Here is a 16,466-nt window from a genome sequence, read left to right on the forward strand (position 1 = left end):
CTTTTTGTGGATTGTCTCAACTTTATTAATTTTTACAATGAGAGCAATATCATAAGCTGAAATAAAGAAAAGGCTTATAGCCCGAGACCACAAAACTTTCTAGCTCATAAATCTAGATAATAGAGAGATTCTGACGACTTGCTGTGAGGGCGTTTTACCATCATTATTTACAACAGTAGACCAGCGGATATTTCTTCACTCTATAAAACATAGTTACATAGGCCATTGGTTAATAAAAAACGGAGTTTTTTTAAGAGGAAATTCTGTTTTAACACTTGAGGAAACTATGTTTGTATTAATACTGAGACCAAAGCCAATCAAAATACATGAATGCTTCATCTTGCAAATTATTACTAATGTAAATAAGATAAAAGATCAAGATCATGTAAGGAATGACTACTCAGGAAAATTAGTCATTAAAGAGAACACAATTGAAATTTCAATAAAACTATAATTCATTAAAGGATGATCATTGTTTACATCTTCATTAAGTTTGTTATTATGGGAGCTTCACCAAGATGCTGATAACACCCAACTCATTCTCAAGTTAGTTACACGGGGGACAACCATCCAGATAGGATGCATCCTGCCCATGCTTAAATTACATAAATTCAGGAATAAAGAAACAATAGTCAATAAATAGAGAATCTCGGATGTTCTGGGGCATCTTGTAAGCCCTGAAATCTAAAGTCGACATCTGAAGTATTCGTTCCAGAAGCTATGAAATCATTACATATGCCTGAAAAGATAAAAACATAAAAAATCAAAATGAATATACGACGAATATTACCTAAGTGAGAGTCAAAATAACTGCAAAGTGAATATTTCTCTGAGGTAAATGGCCTACGCATGTATCAAAAGATTGATTGCATTACTTATGTTTGCCCCGCATCCACATCTTTGTGTTCAACATGTTGACTACTGTTATGAGGCATTGTCAGATTGCCCTTCCATGAACTTGCACCATTCTCAAGTCCTGCAAAAGAAGTTGTTTAGTAAATTTAATGTGATGCCAAAGCCTGGTCAATTAAAATATCCAGTAATTCAGTATTAGAAGTCTTCAAAACTGGAACTGCATTTATGCTCAACTGAAACAGACCCATAATCATTCACAAAAACAAGCAATAGCAACCAACAAGGATAACTATCACGTGCTAGTACCAATTACTGCATCCAACATCCAGAACGTAGTGAATAGATAAGCAATTGTATTTTCAGAAAGGGATATATGATCCTTTTCAAAAAGAAAATAGAGAAGAGGATATTAATATTTCCTTTCACATGAAAGTGATTATAATGGGCTACAAGGTGTAAACAAGTATGAGAAAATCCAAAAAGCTTTGAAAAATAGGTAATATTTTAAGTTCCCTGGAGAGACCATCACAAGCAGAAACGAGGGTGATACAACAGACTCGCTACGAACCAATCTAGAAACATTCATGAGACTTTCTGGAGAGTGTTTTTCAAAGGCAACAGCCACATACAATGACTTTCTACCAGTGAGTGGCATCCCCCATGATATTTCTTCCATGAATAACTGCTTATTAAATACAGATCAATGAAGATTGACTCGAAACTACACAATTAAATCTTATAAATCATCACACACCTTTGTCTTCCATTTTATTGACCTTCTATGGCCCCTCCTTGGACAACTATAGAGGAGCCACATAATTAAAAATTTAGAAAAATGTAGTTTATCCATTTCACTGTTATATTATGTTATTCCTAACGTTTGGTTATTAATATTAAAAAATTCAATTCACTTAAAGATTTTGTGTTGTTTCATACCAAGAATTGGTAAAATCTATATAAAAAATATTGTTCCGTAGAAATTGAGATAAATCATCATTTTTAAAATGGAAAAAATATGTTTTGAGGAAATTTTGAGAAAAATAGCCAATGGGCAAGTACTAGCCACTATAATTATTCCAGCAATGCGGATACCACTTTGGAGCCTAAATATACCATTCCAAGTTACCAAAATTGCAAATAAACTACTATTTATTAAAATAAAATAAAAAAATTCAAGATTTAAATTGCAGGTGTTCCATCAAGTCGGCTTCTCCAACTTTATCATGATAAAGTATAAACACAATTAATTGTGGTTTTGCATAAAATCATGTAATTCACCTCTAGCAAAATAATTCATGATATATTTGATCAGATTTCCAGTGTGATTTTCAGACAATTGGCACCCTAATGGCATTTGACAGTACAAAATTATTTTTCAACATCAATTTTGCACCTACATTGAACTGACCAAGTTTCAGCCTCCAAATACAACAATTGTTTTTTAATTGCCTCCTTTTAATTTATAATATTTCCAGCAGTAGAATACTAATATGAAAAAGGCTTATGGCCTAACCTTAATGCCAAACCATGAGCTTTCCTGGGTTTGGGGTTAGGGCTGGTTTGGTTTTCTTTTCTTCTTTTTATATATAAAAAGAAAATCCTAACCCCAGTGTTATTATAGTGTTCTAACCCTTGCCATAAATGCTGAAGCTTTTTTCAAGATTTAGGGTTAGAGTTGGAAAAATAAAAATTGTTACTAAAAACTCTTTGTTAGGTTTTTTCTGTTACTAAATAAACTCTAATGCTAGTTAAGTTTTTTTTTGTGGTTAGCAAATATGCCTTAACCCTAACCTTATATGTGAAACTTTCTTAGCATTTAGGGTTAGGGTTGGGATTTTTTTTGTTACTAGAAAACTCTAATGCTAGTTAAGTTCTATTTTTGTGCTTAGCAAATACTCTAATGTCCTTTTTCTGTATCACCTTATATTTTGCCCTAAATTCACAAATCCAATTAAACAAGGAACATAATATAGTTAGAGATATAATTTTCGCCCAAGGATAAGATAAGATAAATCTGTGTTGGAAACCTGCAATCATCTTAGACAAATATTGAAGATATAATCCATAAGATAAATCTATTACTAGGGTTAAAAACATATAACAATACAAATCTACTATGTGGAGTTCAACCTTAGGGCATGGGATAAGGAGACATGATGGGGTGCCCAAAGGGATCCTCTACCCCAGGCCCAAGAGCGGATATCCCATCCCTCTTGGCCTCATGTGGCCTTCTGCTATCTCATATGAGGTGGTGTACCCAGTGAGACATCCACAGCCATTCTCCCTCATCATGCCATCCTTCACCCTCTGATGATTGAGACTCCCTTGGGTTCATCCCAACAATCGATCAATGTAGAGGTTGAAGGGGTAGCTGCAATAGGGTGCCCCAAAGTGATCCTCTACCCTAGGCCCGAGAGTGGATATCCTATCCCTCTTGGCCTCATGTGGCCTTTCACAATCTCATATGAGGTGGTGTGCCTAGTGAGGAAACTATAGCCGTTCCTCCTCGTTATATTCCCTTCTTCCTCTTGCCATGATTGATTGTTGCTATTTGGAAATCATATTAGTTATGTCTAGCATGCAAGGTGATTAAGTGCAGAGATATATTATATTAGTAAATAAGAATTTGTGCGTTATTACTGCATACATCAGGAATATATATATTAGACAATTATTCATGCGTTGCAGTGTACCACAAAGAATAAGAATGTTACTGCCTGTAACTTAATGACAACTCTGATCTGATCTTATGGCTGATCTGATGTTATTAGATGCTTCTTGTTTTCTTCCCTTGATCAATGCCCTTCCTTTCATGTTAGATTTGCCTTTTATACCCTTCCATCGGTGGTGGAGGGTTATGATCTTTCCCACAGATGTGACTGTTGGTAAGAGAAACGTCCCTTGCTGTTAACCGCTGCCTTTCCATAATTAATCCTTGTGTTGAGGCGTCTGTTTTTACTTTAATAAATCGATCCTCTCTAATCATTGTTGCTTATTCTAACTAATTCTTAGATGTGATCACTGTCACTAAGGGAGGAGGATCAATCCATACAAGCAGATATTATTCAATGTATAGTAATCGTTAGTATATACGGCCTGCTGTAGAGCACAGATTGTTGCTAGTATCATTATTATCGCTGGGAGAGGGAAATCGTGAAGTCTTACTCATTGTAAGACAATTTCCCGATTGCAAAAAAGATTCTGTTCAATGTTTCGGTCTAGTGTCATGGAGGGGGCATGACAAATACACCTTCATTCTACCCCTTATATGTGAAACTTTTATAGCATTTAGGGTTAGGGTAAGAATTTTTTTGTTACTTAGAAAACCTAATACCAGTTTCAAACACAAAAAAAAAACAGCAGTTGGAGTTGGCAAATATGCCCTCCACCCAACCTTAAATGCTGAAATTTCTTCCATTGTTTAGGGTTAGGGTCAGAGTTTTTTGTTAGTTTATACCCAAACCCTAACTGTAACCGTAAACCCTGAAATAATAGGATTTAGAGTTATTTTTGGTTTAGTACATATGACTAACCATAACCCTAAACCCGTCAGTTATGCAAGGTTTGCAGTTAAGGTTAGGGCATACTTGCTAAGCCAAAAAAACTTTGAATTTTAGCAATTGTGTAACTAAAATCATTTGCAAGGAATCAAATAAACACAGCAGCAAAACTTCAGTTCTTAAGCCCCTCTATAGTGTCAGGCCCAAGAATGTAATACAAAAAAAGATTTGACACATGATTGGAACTTGGACAACCATGAAAAATATTCAATGAAATCTCATTCCATTCAATCAAAATGTACATATTTAACCATATTAAACTGAATGTTCAATTCATCTTCTAGATGACTATTCAACTTCTAACGTAGCTAGGAAATATAAAATATAAATTATTATCCTACTAGTAGGATTATGTACATTATTATTACATCCAACCTTAATCCATAGGGGCAGTGGTAAAACCATTGTTTTTGTTGAGTATTGAGCAACTTGTTTATGGCACCTCTTTTTCATGATATGAAGCTCCAACGTTTTACAAAAGGTTTTGCATAAGTGATTCCCTTCTACAGTTTTTCAAGCACAAAGATAGGGAATTGGTATTTAGACATGAATTTGTTTTCTCAAGTTGAATCAGCTTTCCCTGATGCTATATCCCATTTTGAGATAATACCACACCTATTTGCTATTAAAATTTTCGCCACCGTGTTCTTTCGAGTGATGAAACTTGTAAAAGGAGGCTGTTCAACTTCTTTGTCACTTCTATAAGTGAAAACTGAAGAATACAAATTAATGGTGCCCATGAGCAGTCCAATGTGTGACAACTACGTTGTGTGACCTGAACTCTGGATAACCCAGGCTGATTTCACCCATGAATAACCCAGAAGTGTGCTAAAGTATGCACTAAATGACCTGACTTTCTATCAAGCTGAAAATGTGAACCACTTGTTATCCACAATATTGACACAAAAAATTGTTCCTATGGTAGAAAAAATGTAATCACCACCCCTACTAATTTTTTTTGACAACATAAATCACAACATAAACTTGCAATGATTGAACATACAGCTGTGATAAAGTACTGATTACGGATGACAATGCTGATGTTATGTTTGAGGTAAACAAATGTGATTACAAATATCATGCACCCAAACTACCCAGCAATTGACGAATAATGTGATACCTTGAAAGAATGGAGTAGACAACTGGAACAAGCCTGATATGTATTGAAAGATGAGCTGCAACAAGACTGTTATCACATGTTTGCTGATGTAAAGTGATCAATCAGATTGAAATCTCCACTGATGAAACTCTGTGCACACTGGAAAGGAAGATACCAATACTCCTCAATACTCCCTATAATGTAATACACCGATTTTCATCACCCAACAGTGCCAAACTCACTTCATATCATCCAGAGGAGTGAATAATAAGCTGATTATAGTGTTCAAAGAAGAACAAGTCTGTAGTAATACTATGACAGCAGGTTCAACACCATCATAACTCCTCCATAGAAGCAAGTCCCATGCCCAGTGATACACAACCTAAAAACATACCTTCCCAACTGCTTTTTACACACTCCAACACATCACAACATCACCTTATGAGATTGCAGGTATGAATAATAACCTACAGCAATCGACTTGCAACTCTGATATATTTATTAGAGCACTGTTATTCACTGCCCAGCATCAAACAAACACTCAAATTCATGCCCTAGCAACAACAAACTCCTCCAAAGAGAATATACTTATAGTCATGAATATCTCTTCAATCAAGCTCCAAACAGTTCCTAACAATGCTGGAAGGGTTGAATATCAGACTGAAATCTCTGATTATAAAGGTACAGATCTGCAACTTAGAACAACAAGTATGAAAACTCAGGAAATGCATCATAACTTCATAGAATCAACAAAACCCACACCAAACCCTTGTCGAAACTCCTTAAACAGATAGGGCAACTCAAACCCTCAACAAATACGGCCCAAAAATTAGGCAATGAGACCTTGAGATGTCACACTATCCTCCAAGTGCCTACCAGAAAGGTAGGCCAGCTTCAATATTTTGTTTATTCCTGAAAACTTGTCAAAATCCCTTCAAAATGGTCTAAGGAGCTCAACAAATGCCATCACAATGAACTATGTCTCTTTCAACAACTCCTCCGAACTTAATGAGCATAGTAAGGCCAGCTAGGGCACGTGAGCAATCCTCCAATTTGAAAATTGCAACAAAACCACTCCAAAACTCTACAAACATCACATCATATTAATCAAACCAAAACTTCAACATATACCAGCAAACCTCAAAGTCTCTGCAGAAAACAACAAACTACATTGAAACTCCAATGTAAATTTCTGAAGTGAAACCACCATAAGACCAGCTAGGGAGGATCTTTCACCGCTGAAACCAGCAAACTCGAGAGGGTTTCATCCTCAAGGGTTTTTGCAAAGAACACAAGTTCCTTCCAAAATGCAAAAGTAGAATCAAATTCATTAACAACAAACAATGAGCCCTCAACCTCCTTTTATAACTTATTGAAGCAATAAATTATTGGTTTTTTTCTTATTTGCTTCCAAACAGCTTTTATAAAATAGATAATTTAACTTTATGAAGCACTTTTCACCTTTCTGAGGAATAATAATGTTTTCTCATGAATAAAATCCCTTTTCGAAGGCACCCATTAAAAATAGCTTTCAACACCTTTACAATGAGCTATTACACTTAGTTGTCCCTTTTTAATATTTCCAACATTAGACAACTTAAGTGAAATATTAGTTAATATAACAAAGTTGCAGAAAGCACCCAAACGATATAATTTTGCAATTCAGATCACACCAAAGTGATATTGAAAACTAGGGACGATAATCGGAGGCAACCAAGTGACTTTCTAGAAATAGCTTGCTCCTCCAAAAAGTTTGGAGAGCACCCAAAAGGTTGGAAATCAATTCTAAAAGCATCAAAGAGCTCCATCTAACCAACTAAACTCAAACCCAAGAACAATTGCTCTGCAACACTAATCAAATGCTTCTCCAAGAACGTTATAGTTCTCCCTAACTAACCAATTAGCCTCCAAAAGACTTGAAAATTGACTAAATGTGCACAAATTGGCTAAGTGCCAAAAAGGGCACGTTACAAAATATTGTTGAAAATGAAGATATGTGACCTCGCTCCATGCATAGTCATCAAAAACCCAAAAAGTAGAGAGAATCTCAAGTGCTCAAGTGCTGTGAACATTACTTGCTGAGATGTTGCAGCAATATGCTTGAATGACATATCCTCAATATATAATTTGAGTAGTCTCCAAGTACCCATGCTTGAAGAACTTCAAATCTTGATGTCTCTAAGTACTATGCTCAAAGAATGCAAAATATGAAATTTGATGTTCCCCCCTATAAGATGAGAGTGGAGAGCTACTACAAAATCCCCCCTTTGAAAGAGAACAAGATATATGAACTTGTGCATAGAAATGAACAACTCAAATACACCCTCTCAAGTTTTCATCACACATCTCCATTAAGCCACCCTTTTGGGTTTTCAACTTAATGGGAAGAGCTAGAAAGCCGCCCTTTGAACTTACAACTTGTTGTGATGTATTCACACATCACCCCATTGCAAATGGGGACCCCTACGTTTTTTGCTTTCTGGGGTTTGTTTTCTAGGTCTTTTAGGGTCTTGCCTGTTAGCCTTTGCATGATGAGTGTTGCCAGAGGGATCAATGGATAGCAGGCTCTGCTCGAGCTAAGATGAGTCAGTAGATGGGTTTCTTTCCAAGTCTACTTTAAGCTTGGTTTTGCTGGCAGTGTCCAATTTGAGTTCGAGGAAGTCAGTGAGTGGTTGAGCAAATTTGGCTAAGACAGGGAAGGAATGAATCAAGGATCTAGCCTAGAACAAAGTCAAGCCAGTTTGAGGGTGAATCGAGCCAAGAATGTAAATTTCGCTCCTGACCCTTCCAAAGGGTCCAGAGCCAAATTCATATTTCCTCTATTTTGCTTCTTAGCTTGACCAAGTTAGGAACTTCTAAGGCCTGGTTTGGTAGGTTTTGATACATATTTGCCTTGAAGAGGAATTTTTGGACCTCAAGATGATGAAAGTTCGCCTCAAATGAGGATTTCGCTCCTGACCCTTCCAAAGGGTCCAGAGCGAAATCCTCCCTTTTTGCCTTCCTTTGGCCTTAAAACCTAGTCTGACCTTGCCTGGACCCAATTGAGTGATGGAATATCTTGATAGTGAAAGAAGGAAGTTGATTTGATCAAGTTTGGTGGAGAATGAAGTGAAACTAAGTGAGAAGCTAGCCAAGAGTGGGATTTTCGCTCCTGACCCTTCCAAAGGGTCTAGAGCAAAAATCCCCTTAAACATCAAATTCTCACTTGTCAAGGCCAGGACCATAGCTTCCTTAGGCATAGTAAGGGCAATTTGATACGTTCTAGCCCTAGGGAATGATTGATGGTGGATGAGATGAAGGATTTTGGTCAAAAATGTGAATTTCGCTCTTGACCCTTCTAGAGGGTCCAGAGCGAAATTCTTGAAAACTCTCATTTTTCCCTTGGCTAAAGTCAGGATCTTGATGGAGATTCGTGAAGAAGGATCTATGTTTGCCTCTCAAAGAGAATTGGAGTTGAAAAGGTCAAGAGTCAAGCCCAAAACATGATTTTCGCTCCTGACCCTTCCAAAGGGTCCAGAGCGAAAATCTTGGTAGCTCTCATTTCCTTCCCAATTTTGGCTAAGTGTTGGTTTCTAGGGCATGTTGGGGGATGAATTGGTATGTTCTTGCCTTGAGATGGAGTTGATTGATTTTGAAGAACAAGATTTCGGCCTAAAGGAGAATTTCGCTCCTGACCCTTCCAAAGGGTCCAGAGCGAAATTCATCATAAACTTCATTTGCTACCTTGTTTGACCTTGAAACCTTCTCCCACAGGTGGAAAATGATCTAAGTTTGCTTCTTGAAGTGGTTTGAAGTTTGAAAAGTGAGTAATCTAGCCTAGAATGAGATTTTCGCTCCTGACCCTTCCAAAGGGTCCAGAGCGAAAATCCTCTTAAAGCTCATTTCCTCCTAAGTTTGACCAAATTTTGATTTGTAGGGCATCTTGAAGGGAAGGATGGACATCTTGTGGCCTTTGGAAATGTTTGAAAGCATTGAAATGTAAAGGATTTTGGACCAAAAGATGAATTTCGCTCCTGACCCTTCCAAAGGGTCCAGAGCGAAATTCCTAAAAACACATATTTTTCCATTGAAGGAGGTTTAGTCCTTGGTTTTTTATGGCGTGGATGGAAGTGAGATAGCATGTCTTTGCCTCTTGAGGTTGTTTTGAATTGGAGAAATGAAGAATTTAGCCCAAAATCTTGATTTTCGCTCCTGACCCTTCCAAAGGGTCCAGAGCGAAAATCTCTCTAAGATGCATTTCCTTCCTTATTTGACTAAAATTTGATGTCCAAGGCATGATGAGAAGGAGAATGAACATGATCTTGCCTTTAAGAGTGTTTGGTAGCTATGAAACTGAAGGATTTTAGCCAAGAAAGGAAATTTCGCTCCTGACCCTTCCAAAGGGTCCAGAGCGAAATTCCTTACAAGCCTACCTTTTGACCTTTCTTAGGCTTAAAACCTTGTTCCTAGGGCGAAGAAAGGTGAGATTCTACCTTGCAATGAAGTTTCAAGTTGAAAGAATGATGATTTTTGGTCAAGAATGAGATTTTCGCTCCTCACCGTTCCAAAGCGTCCAGAGCGAATTTTCTCAAAACCTCTCTTTGCTATCAATTTTGTGCTAGATGAGTGAGGGCTAAGGTAAAATCAAGAAGGAGATGCCCCTGAGAGTGACTTCAAGTTGCTAGAAATCATCGAAGTTGAAGGAATTGAGCCAAGTTAAGATTTTCGCTCCTGACCCTTCCAAAGGGTCCAGAGCGAAAATCCCAAGTTCACCTACTTTCTTTGCAAGGCAAGATTAAAATTTTGATTTTTATGGCCTAGAGAGGAGTGAGGCGAGGTGTCCTAAGTCTTGGAGGTGATTTGAAGTTGAAAGGATGGAGAAATAACCCTAAAACAAGATTTTCGCTCCTAACCCTTCCAAAGGGTCCAAAGCGAAAATCCTAAATCTACATATTCCTTTAAAATTTGTGCCAAACCATGCCTAGACCAAGGTGAAAAATGCCCTTGAGATTGCCCTTGAGTTGATTGTTGTCTCCAAAAATGATGATTTTGGGCTAGAGGAAGAAATTCGCTCCTGACCCTTCCAAAGGGTCCAGGGCGAAAATTCTTTAATCACCTTTTCTCCTTGCAAAATCAAGTCAAACTTGGGTTGGATGAGAGAAGAGAGGTGTTTCCTTGCCTTGTGAGGTGAATTCAAGATGAAATGATGGATGAACATGCTAGAAAACTTGAAAATCACTCCTGACCCTTCCAAAGGGTCCAGGGCGAAATTGTGCAAAACCTATCTTTTCCCTCAATTTTATGCCAAATCTAGTGTGGATCAAGATCAAAGAAGGCCTTAGGAATGACTTTGACTTATCAATGATTATCAAATTTGAAGGATTGAGCCAAAAAGTGATTTTCGCTCCTGACCCTTCCAAAGGGTCCAGAGCGAAAATCTTAAAACTACCTATTTTCCTTGCAAGTCTAGTCAAACGTTAGGTTTTCATGGCTTGGATGGGTGCGAGGAGACATGTTCTTACCTTTTGAAGTTAATTGGTGTTGAAAAATGATGGAAATTCGCCCAAACCAAGGATTTTGCTCCTGACCCTTCCAAAGGGTCCAGAGCGAAAATCCTAGGATCACCTACTTTCTTTGCAAGACAAGTTAAATTTTTTATTTTTATGGCCTAGATAGGAGTGAGGCAATGTGTCCTTAGTCTTGGAGGTGAGTTCAAGTTGAAATGATGGAGGAATGAGTCTAAAACAAGATTTTCGCTCCTGACCCTTCCAAAGGGTCCAGAGCAAAAATCCTAAAACCCATCATTTTCTCCAAAATTTGTGCCAAGCTAAGCCTAGACCTAGGTAAGATAAGCCTTAAGATTGCCCTTGAATGGATTTTGGTCACCAAAAATGTAGATTTTGAGCTAAAACAAGGATTTCGCTCCTGACCCTTCCAAAGGGTCCAGAGCAAAATCCTAGATAGGTCCTGTCCTTGGCCATGATTTTGAGCGAATTTTCCCTTTTAGGCCTTCCGGGGATCAAGCAAATGTTGTCAAGTTGAAAGATCGATCCAATTGAGGGAGTCAAGGGGAGACAGAGTGAGAAGAATGGAATTGAGTGAGGGAAGACAAGCTAGGAATGAATTTCGCTCCTGACCCTTCCAAAGGGTCCAGAGCGAAATTCTTCAAATCAACTATTTTTCCCTTGTGTGAGGCCAAGACTTTGATTCTTAGGGCGTGGTTGAGGATGGAAGGATGTTATTTAGCCTTGCAAGATAGATTGGAGTGAAGAAGATGAAGGATCAAGCTTAAAAATTGAATTTCACTCCTGACCCTTCCAAAGGGTCCAGAGCGAAAAACACTAAAACCATCCTTTTCTTCAAATTTTGTGCTAAGTTAGGCCTGGACTAGGGTGAGAAAAACTATTTGGAATGCCTTGGAAAGATGTTTGACCTTCAAAAGTGCGAATTTTGAGCTAAAATGAGAATTTCGCTCTTGACCCTTCCAAAGGGTCCAGAGCGAAATTCTGGATAGGTCCTGTCCCTGGGGAGAACCTTGAGCAAACTTCATTTTGATGTCTTCTTGTTGATGGTTTAAGGTATAAAATGCTATGTTAGAATAAATATATTATGTGTCCTTAATCATCTTATGGTTTGTCTTGTTGATGAAAGAAGACCAAGGACGACCTCCACAGGACCAGGCCAGATCAAGGACGACCTCCACAGGACCAAGCCAAGACAAGGACGACCTTCTCTAGTCCAACATTCCAAGGAAAGGTACATCATCCATCCTGCACATCAAAGACAAAGGAGGTTAGAGCGAGGGTCCGTTGGAGAAGCAGACAGTTTCAAAAGAGTTAACTAAAGTTAGCTTCTCAGCATCACCAAATTGAACATCAATCAAGTGTCGGACAAGGTGGTGTCCCAGTCATCACTCCTCCATGTCAGATTGGTCCACCCCAGCGTGTCCAAATTCAATGTAGCTGGCTCATCAAAATGGCACAAACTTCGATGTACCTACCATGGTTATCCATTGGTCGATTATTCCAAAGAAGACATATGTCCAAATAATGCAATTATTTCATTGGTCAGAATTGAGTTTGTTGTAAAAAAACCCTAATTAGGGTTTTCATTGTAAAATCTCGGCCATTGATCTCAATTTGATCTTAGCCATTGAATTGTATTGAGGGCGCTATATAAGTCCTAGCTCCTCATTTGTAAAGGGGAATAGTTAGTCAATGGTTAGGTAATAGAGAATAGTTAGTAAATAGTTGATAGTCAGTGAATAAGTAGTAGAATAGCGAATAGAATAGCAATTAGAGTAGGCTAGGAAGAGAAGACAAGACATTGTTGCCTTAATTGTAAAGACTTCTTTTTCATTGAAGATATGGTGAAATATGTCGTTTCGTTGCAATATGCATGGTCTCTTGTTGAATCTTCATTTTAGATGATAGATAATTAAATTGAATGAAAGAAGTTGTTGAATGCACCTGTGTGGAATCCGTCTAATCCATACCACTAGCCTCTTACTGATTGTAAGTGCGCCCTGCGTGGTCAACTGGCATAAAATGAGCTTAATCTCAAGTTGTTACACGTCTATTGTTCATGCATTAACTTGAATGATGATCAGTATCTAATGGTGTCCTATTTGAATATATTTGAAGCATCCCCCAGAAGATCACACTGAGTTGGTGTTGAATTGTTCAACTTGATGGTGAGACACAGCCCAGTAGGACTCCACCTAGTCGTTCATCCATCTTCTCGCATTCTAGGTAGTACAGTAGACTTCCTGAACCCTGCATCTTTTGCCATTTGTTTGTCTTCCAGTTAGTTAATAGGACCTGTGATTCCAGCAAATCAGACGTTTAGGTCATCAAGTGTAAGTCCCCTTGTGATTCCAGCAAAATCACATCATACCACAGAGAGCTTATCCACGAGTAGAGAACCTGTTGTGACCTTTTTCACACATCGCCCCATTGCAAATAGGGACCTTCTCTTTTCCTGCTTTCTAGGGTTTTTGTTAGTGTCCTGTGACCTTTTGCTGCAGTTTCACCAAGCCTTGTCCAGTTCAGAGCATTCCAGGCCCTGACAATTGAAAGTTAGTTTTTGCAAGTTATGTGATTCCGAAGTATGAACAACCCCAGAGTGCTTAGAGAGACCAAAGGACAAAGATCGCAATTGATTTGGACGAATTTGGACAACTTTCTATTTTTAGAAAGTTTGCTTTTTTTGCTTTTTCCTATTTTTTTGGAAGTTTCGTTTTTGGCCTTTTTAGCCCGATCCCCGATATGGCTATTTTTAGAAAGTCTTCCCTATTTTTTAGGGATGTCTGCTTTTTACTTTTTCGGAATGGGAACCTAGGGTTTACACTTGTACTACTGACCAGCTTCGACTGGAACTCGAAAATTCCAAGTTTTGACCTAAAAAGTTGAATCCCTAGATTTTAGGCTTTTTGCTTTTTTCGGGATGCAAACCTAGGGTTTACACTTGTACTACTGACCAGCTTCGACCGGAACTCGAAAATTCCAAGTTTCGACCTAAAAAGCTAAATCCCTAGATTTTAGGCTTTTTGCTGCTTCACATGATCCACCTAGGCATGGATTTCAAATTTCAAGTTAATCCGATTAAATTAGACTAAATTGTGAAATTTTGAAATTTCTCTGAAAATTATTCTAAGTCTGGCTAACAAGGGTTTTGAAGTATTTTGCAGGTTCAAACCCCACCACGATGCAAGAGAGGCCACGAAGGAGCCTTGCCTGAAGTCTGCCATGTTTTGGGAGGTCACATGGGTGCTCGCCTCAAAGTCCGCCAAGGCTAAAGGGGTCATGTGGGTGCCAAGTCTAAAGTCCACCAAGGCTAAAGGGGACATGTGGGAGCTAACTTCAAAGTCCACCCCAATGCCTTAGCCAAATAACATCAACAATGGAGGTCATGATGGAGCCCTCTCCAAAGTCCGCCATGCATTTGGAGGCCATGTGGGAGCACTCTCCAAAGTCTGCCCAAGGTTGGGAGGCTAAGGAGGAGTGATCAAAGTCCGCCCAAGCATGTGGGAGCACTCTCCAAAGTTTGCCCTCTTGCGAGCCTCCAAAAGTCCGCCTTGAAGAGCAAAGGTCTAGAAGTCTGCCCATGTTGGAGATGTCTAAAAGTCCGCCATGTTGGGAGGTAGACCAAAACTCCACCAAGATGGGAGAGATGCTTGAAGTCCGCCCATGAGGAGGGATGCCTAAAGTCCGCCCTAGGAGGTGTCTCCAAAGTCCGCTCAAGGTGGGAGTGTTGCCTAAAGTCTGCCTTGCATGGAGCAACTCCAAAGTCCGCCATAGGTTGAAGAGGCCATGGTGGCCAACACTCCAAAGTCCGCCATGTATGTGTAGGGTGCATAGGGGTGTAGCCTAAAGTCCGCCCAAGCATGCCAAGTGATGAGAAGCCAAGTCTAAACTCCGCCATAGGTTAGAGAGCCATGAGGAGGTGTCTCCAAAGTCCGCCCAAGGTGGGAGAGATGATAGAAGTCCGCCCAAGTTGGGGACACCACCAAAGTCCACCCAAGATGAGAGACCACCAAAGTCCGCCCAAGATGGGAGCCGCCACCAAAGTCCGCCCAAGATGGAGGTCATGCAGGAGCCCTCTCCCAAGTCCGCCAAAGTAAGAGAGCAAGGTAGGAGGTGCCAAGTTTAAAGTCCGCCAAGGGTAAAGAGAGCCATGAGGAGAGACCTTCAAAGTCCGCCCCATGCCTTAGCCAAAATTTCACCATGTAGGAGCAAAGGCTAAAGTCCGCCCCATGCCTTAGCCAAAAATTTCGCCTTGAAGAGAGCCATGAGGAAAGGTCTCCAAAGTCCGCCATACCTTGGAGAAGATGGAGATAAATTTCAAAAGTCCACCTACGCATTGAAAAGTCAAACAAAATCAACAAGATGCCAGTGATGTCATGAAAATCCTTCAATATTTCGAACTTAAATCCAAAATAAAAAGTTTTCAAAAGGAGAATATTGGAAGATTGATAAGGATTTCGAACTTAAAACCAAAATGGAAAGTTTTTTTTTAAGAGAATATTGGAAGATTAATAAATATTTCGAACTTATAGCCAAATTGGAAACTTTTGGAAGATATTTTCTTCGAGTTTGGAAACATGACAACACTTTCCAAAAGAATAAAGTTAAAATTGGAAACATGATTTGGAAGATTTTAAGGGTTTCTGATTGAGGATTTAACTTTATTCACAAATACTTCGTTGTAAACTTCATTTCTACACCAAGAAGTTCGAAAATATTAAGGACAGCATAGTAAAATACTTTCAGTTTGGAGTTCATCTGGAGAAAGTTTTGGATATTGCTGGAAGTTGGATAAACTTTTTTTTGACAAAAGTTTCACAGATTTTTGGAGAAAAACAACCAGTATAAGGACGAATTATTGAATCTCTCCTGAATTTTTGAGTATTTTTGAAGGTGAAATTAAATTCATGATGCAGATTTATGTATTTTCTGAGTTTTTCCGGAGTTTGAGAAATGATTTTAGTGAATTCGTTCGAATTTCTAAGGGAGGAAAATCATTTTTTTGGCTAAGTAAGAAACTTTCGGAGTTATAACACTTGGTGTTGGATTGTGATCACAGTTATCTTGAAGGTTGGAGAATTTACATGTGAAAATCCCATTCTCATGGCTAAGTATGAAAATGAAGTGAAATTTTCCAAACACTTTGCCGTTCGCAGCCTCGATTTTCTTTAATCCAAGATAGATTTCTAACTTATTTTCTATTGGTTTTACAGGTCGCAGGAGGAAATAGAAGCGGGATCATCATAGAGATCGCAGTTGGAGTTCATAGGCAAGGTTCATCCGGGCATGAAGATAGCCAAAATTTGGCTAAGTATGGGAAATGTTTCACAAAGAAAATTCCAATTTCCTCAATCATGATGAAGGCATGTCAGGGTATCGAAAAGAAGGACATGATCACAGCGAATGCCTGAACAACTTGATCCCATCCTTTCATATTTGCAAGGGGTT

At 38.7% G+C, this 16,466-nt stretch overlaps 1 protein-coding gene across 3 annotated transcripts in view; it reads right to left on the reverse strand.

Moving 5' to 3' along the window:
• Positions 1 to 431: 431 nt before the first annotated feature.
• LOC131066506 (uncharacterized) overlaps positions 432 to 16,466 on the reverse strand; it is a 74,548-nt gene continuing 58,513 nt past the window's right edge. For 2 of the 3 annotated variants that reach the window (XR_009111679.2, XM_058001282.2), the window contains exons 3-4: positions 848 to 976; positions 432 to 739 (exon numbers count right to left, since the gene is read on the reverse strand). Coding sequence is in view for 2 of the 3 variants with exons in the window: in XM_058001282.2 (XP_057857265.1) it covers positions 876 to 976 (101 nt within the window). In the remaining variant the exon portion in view is untranslated. The remainder of the gene's footprint in view (positions 740 to 847; positions 977 to 16,466) is intronic. The other variant, XM_058001281.2, reaches the window with a different exon arrangement.

Source organism: Cryptomeria japonica, chromosome 8 (assembly GCF_030272615.1).
Source record: "Cryptomeria japonica chromosome 8, Sugi_1.0, whole genome shotgun sequence".
NCBI classification, from domain to species: domain Eukaryota; kingdom Viridiplantae; phylum Streptophyta; class Pinopsida; order Cupressales; family Cupressaceae; genus Cryptomeria; species Cryptomeria japonica.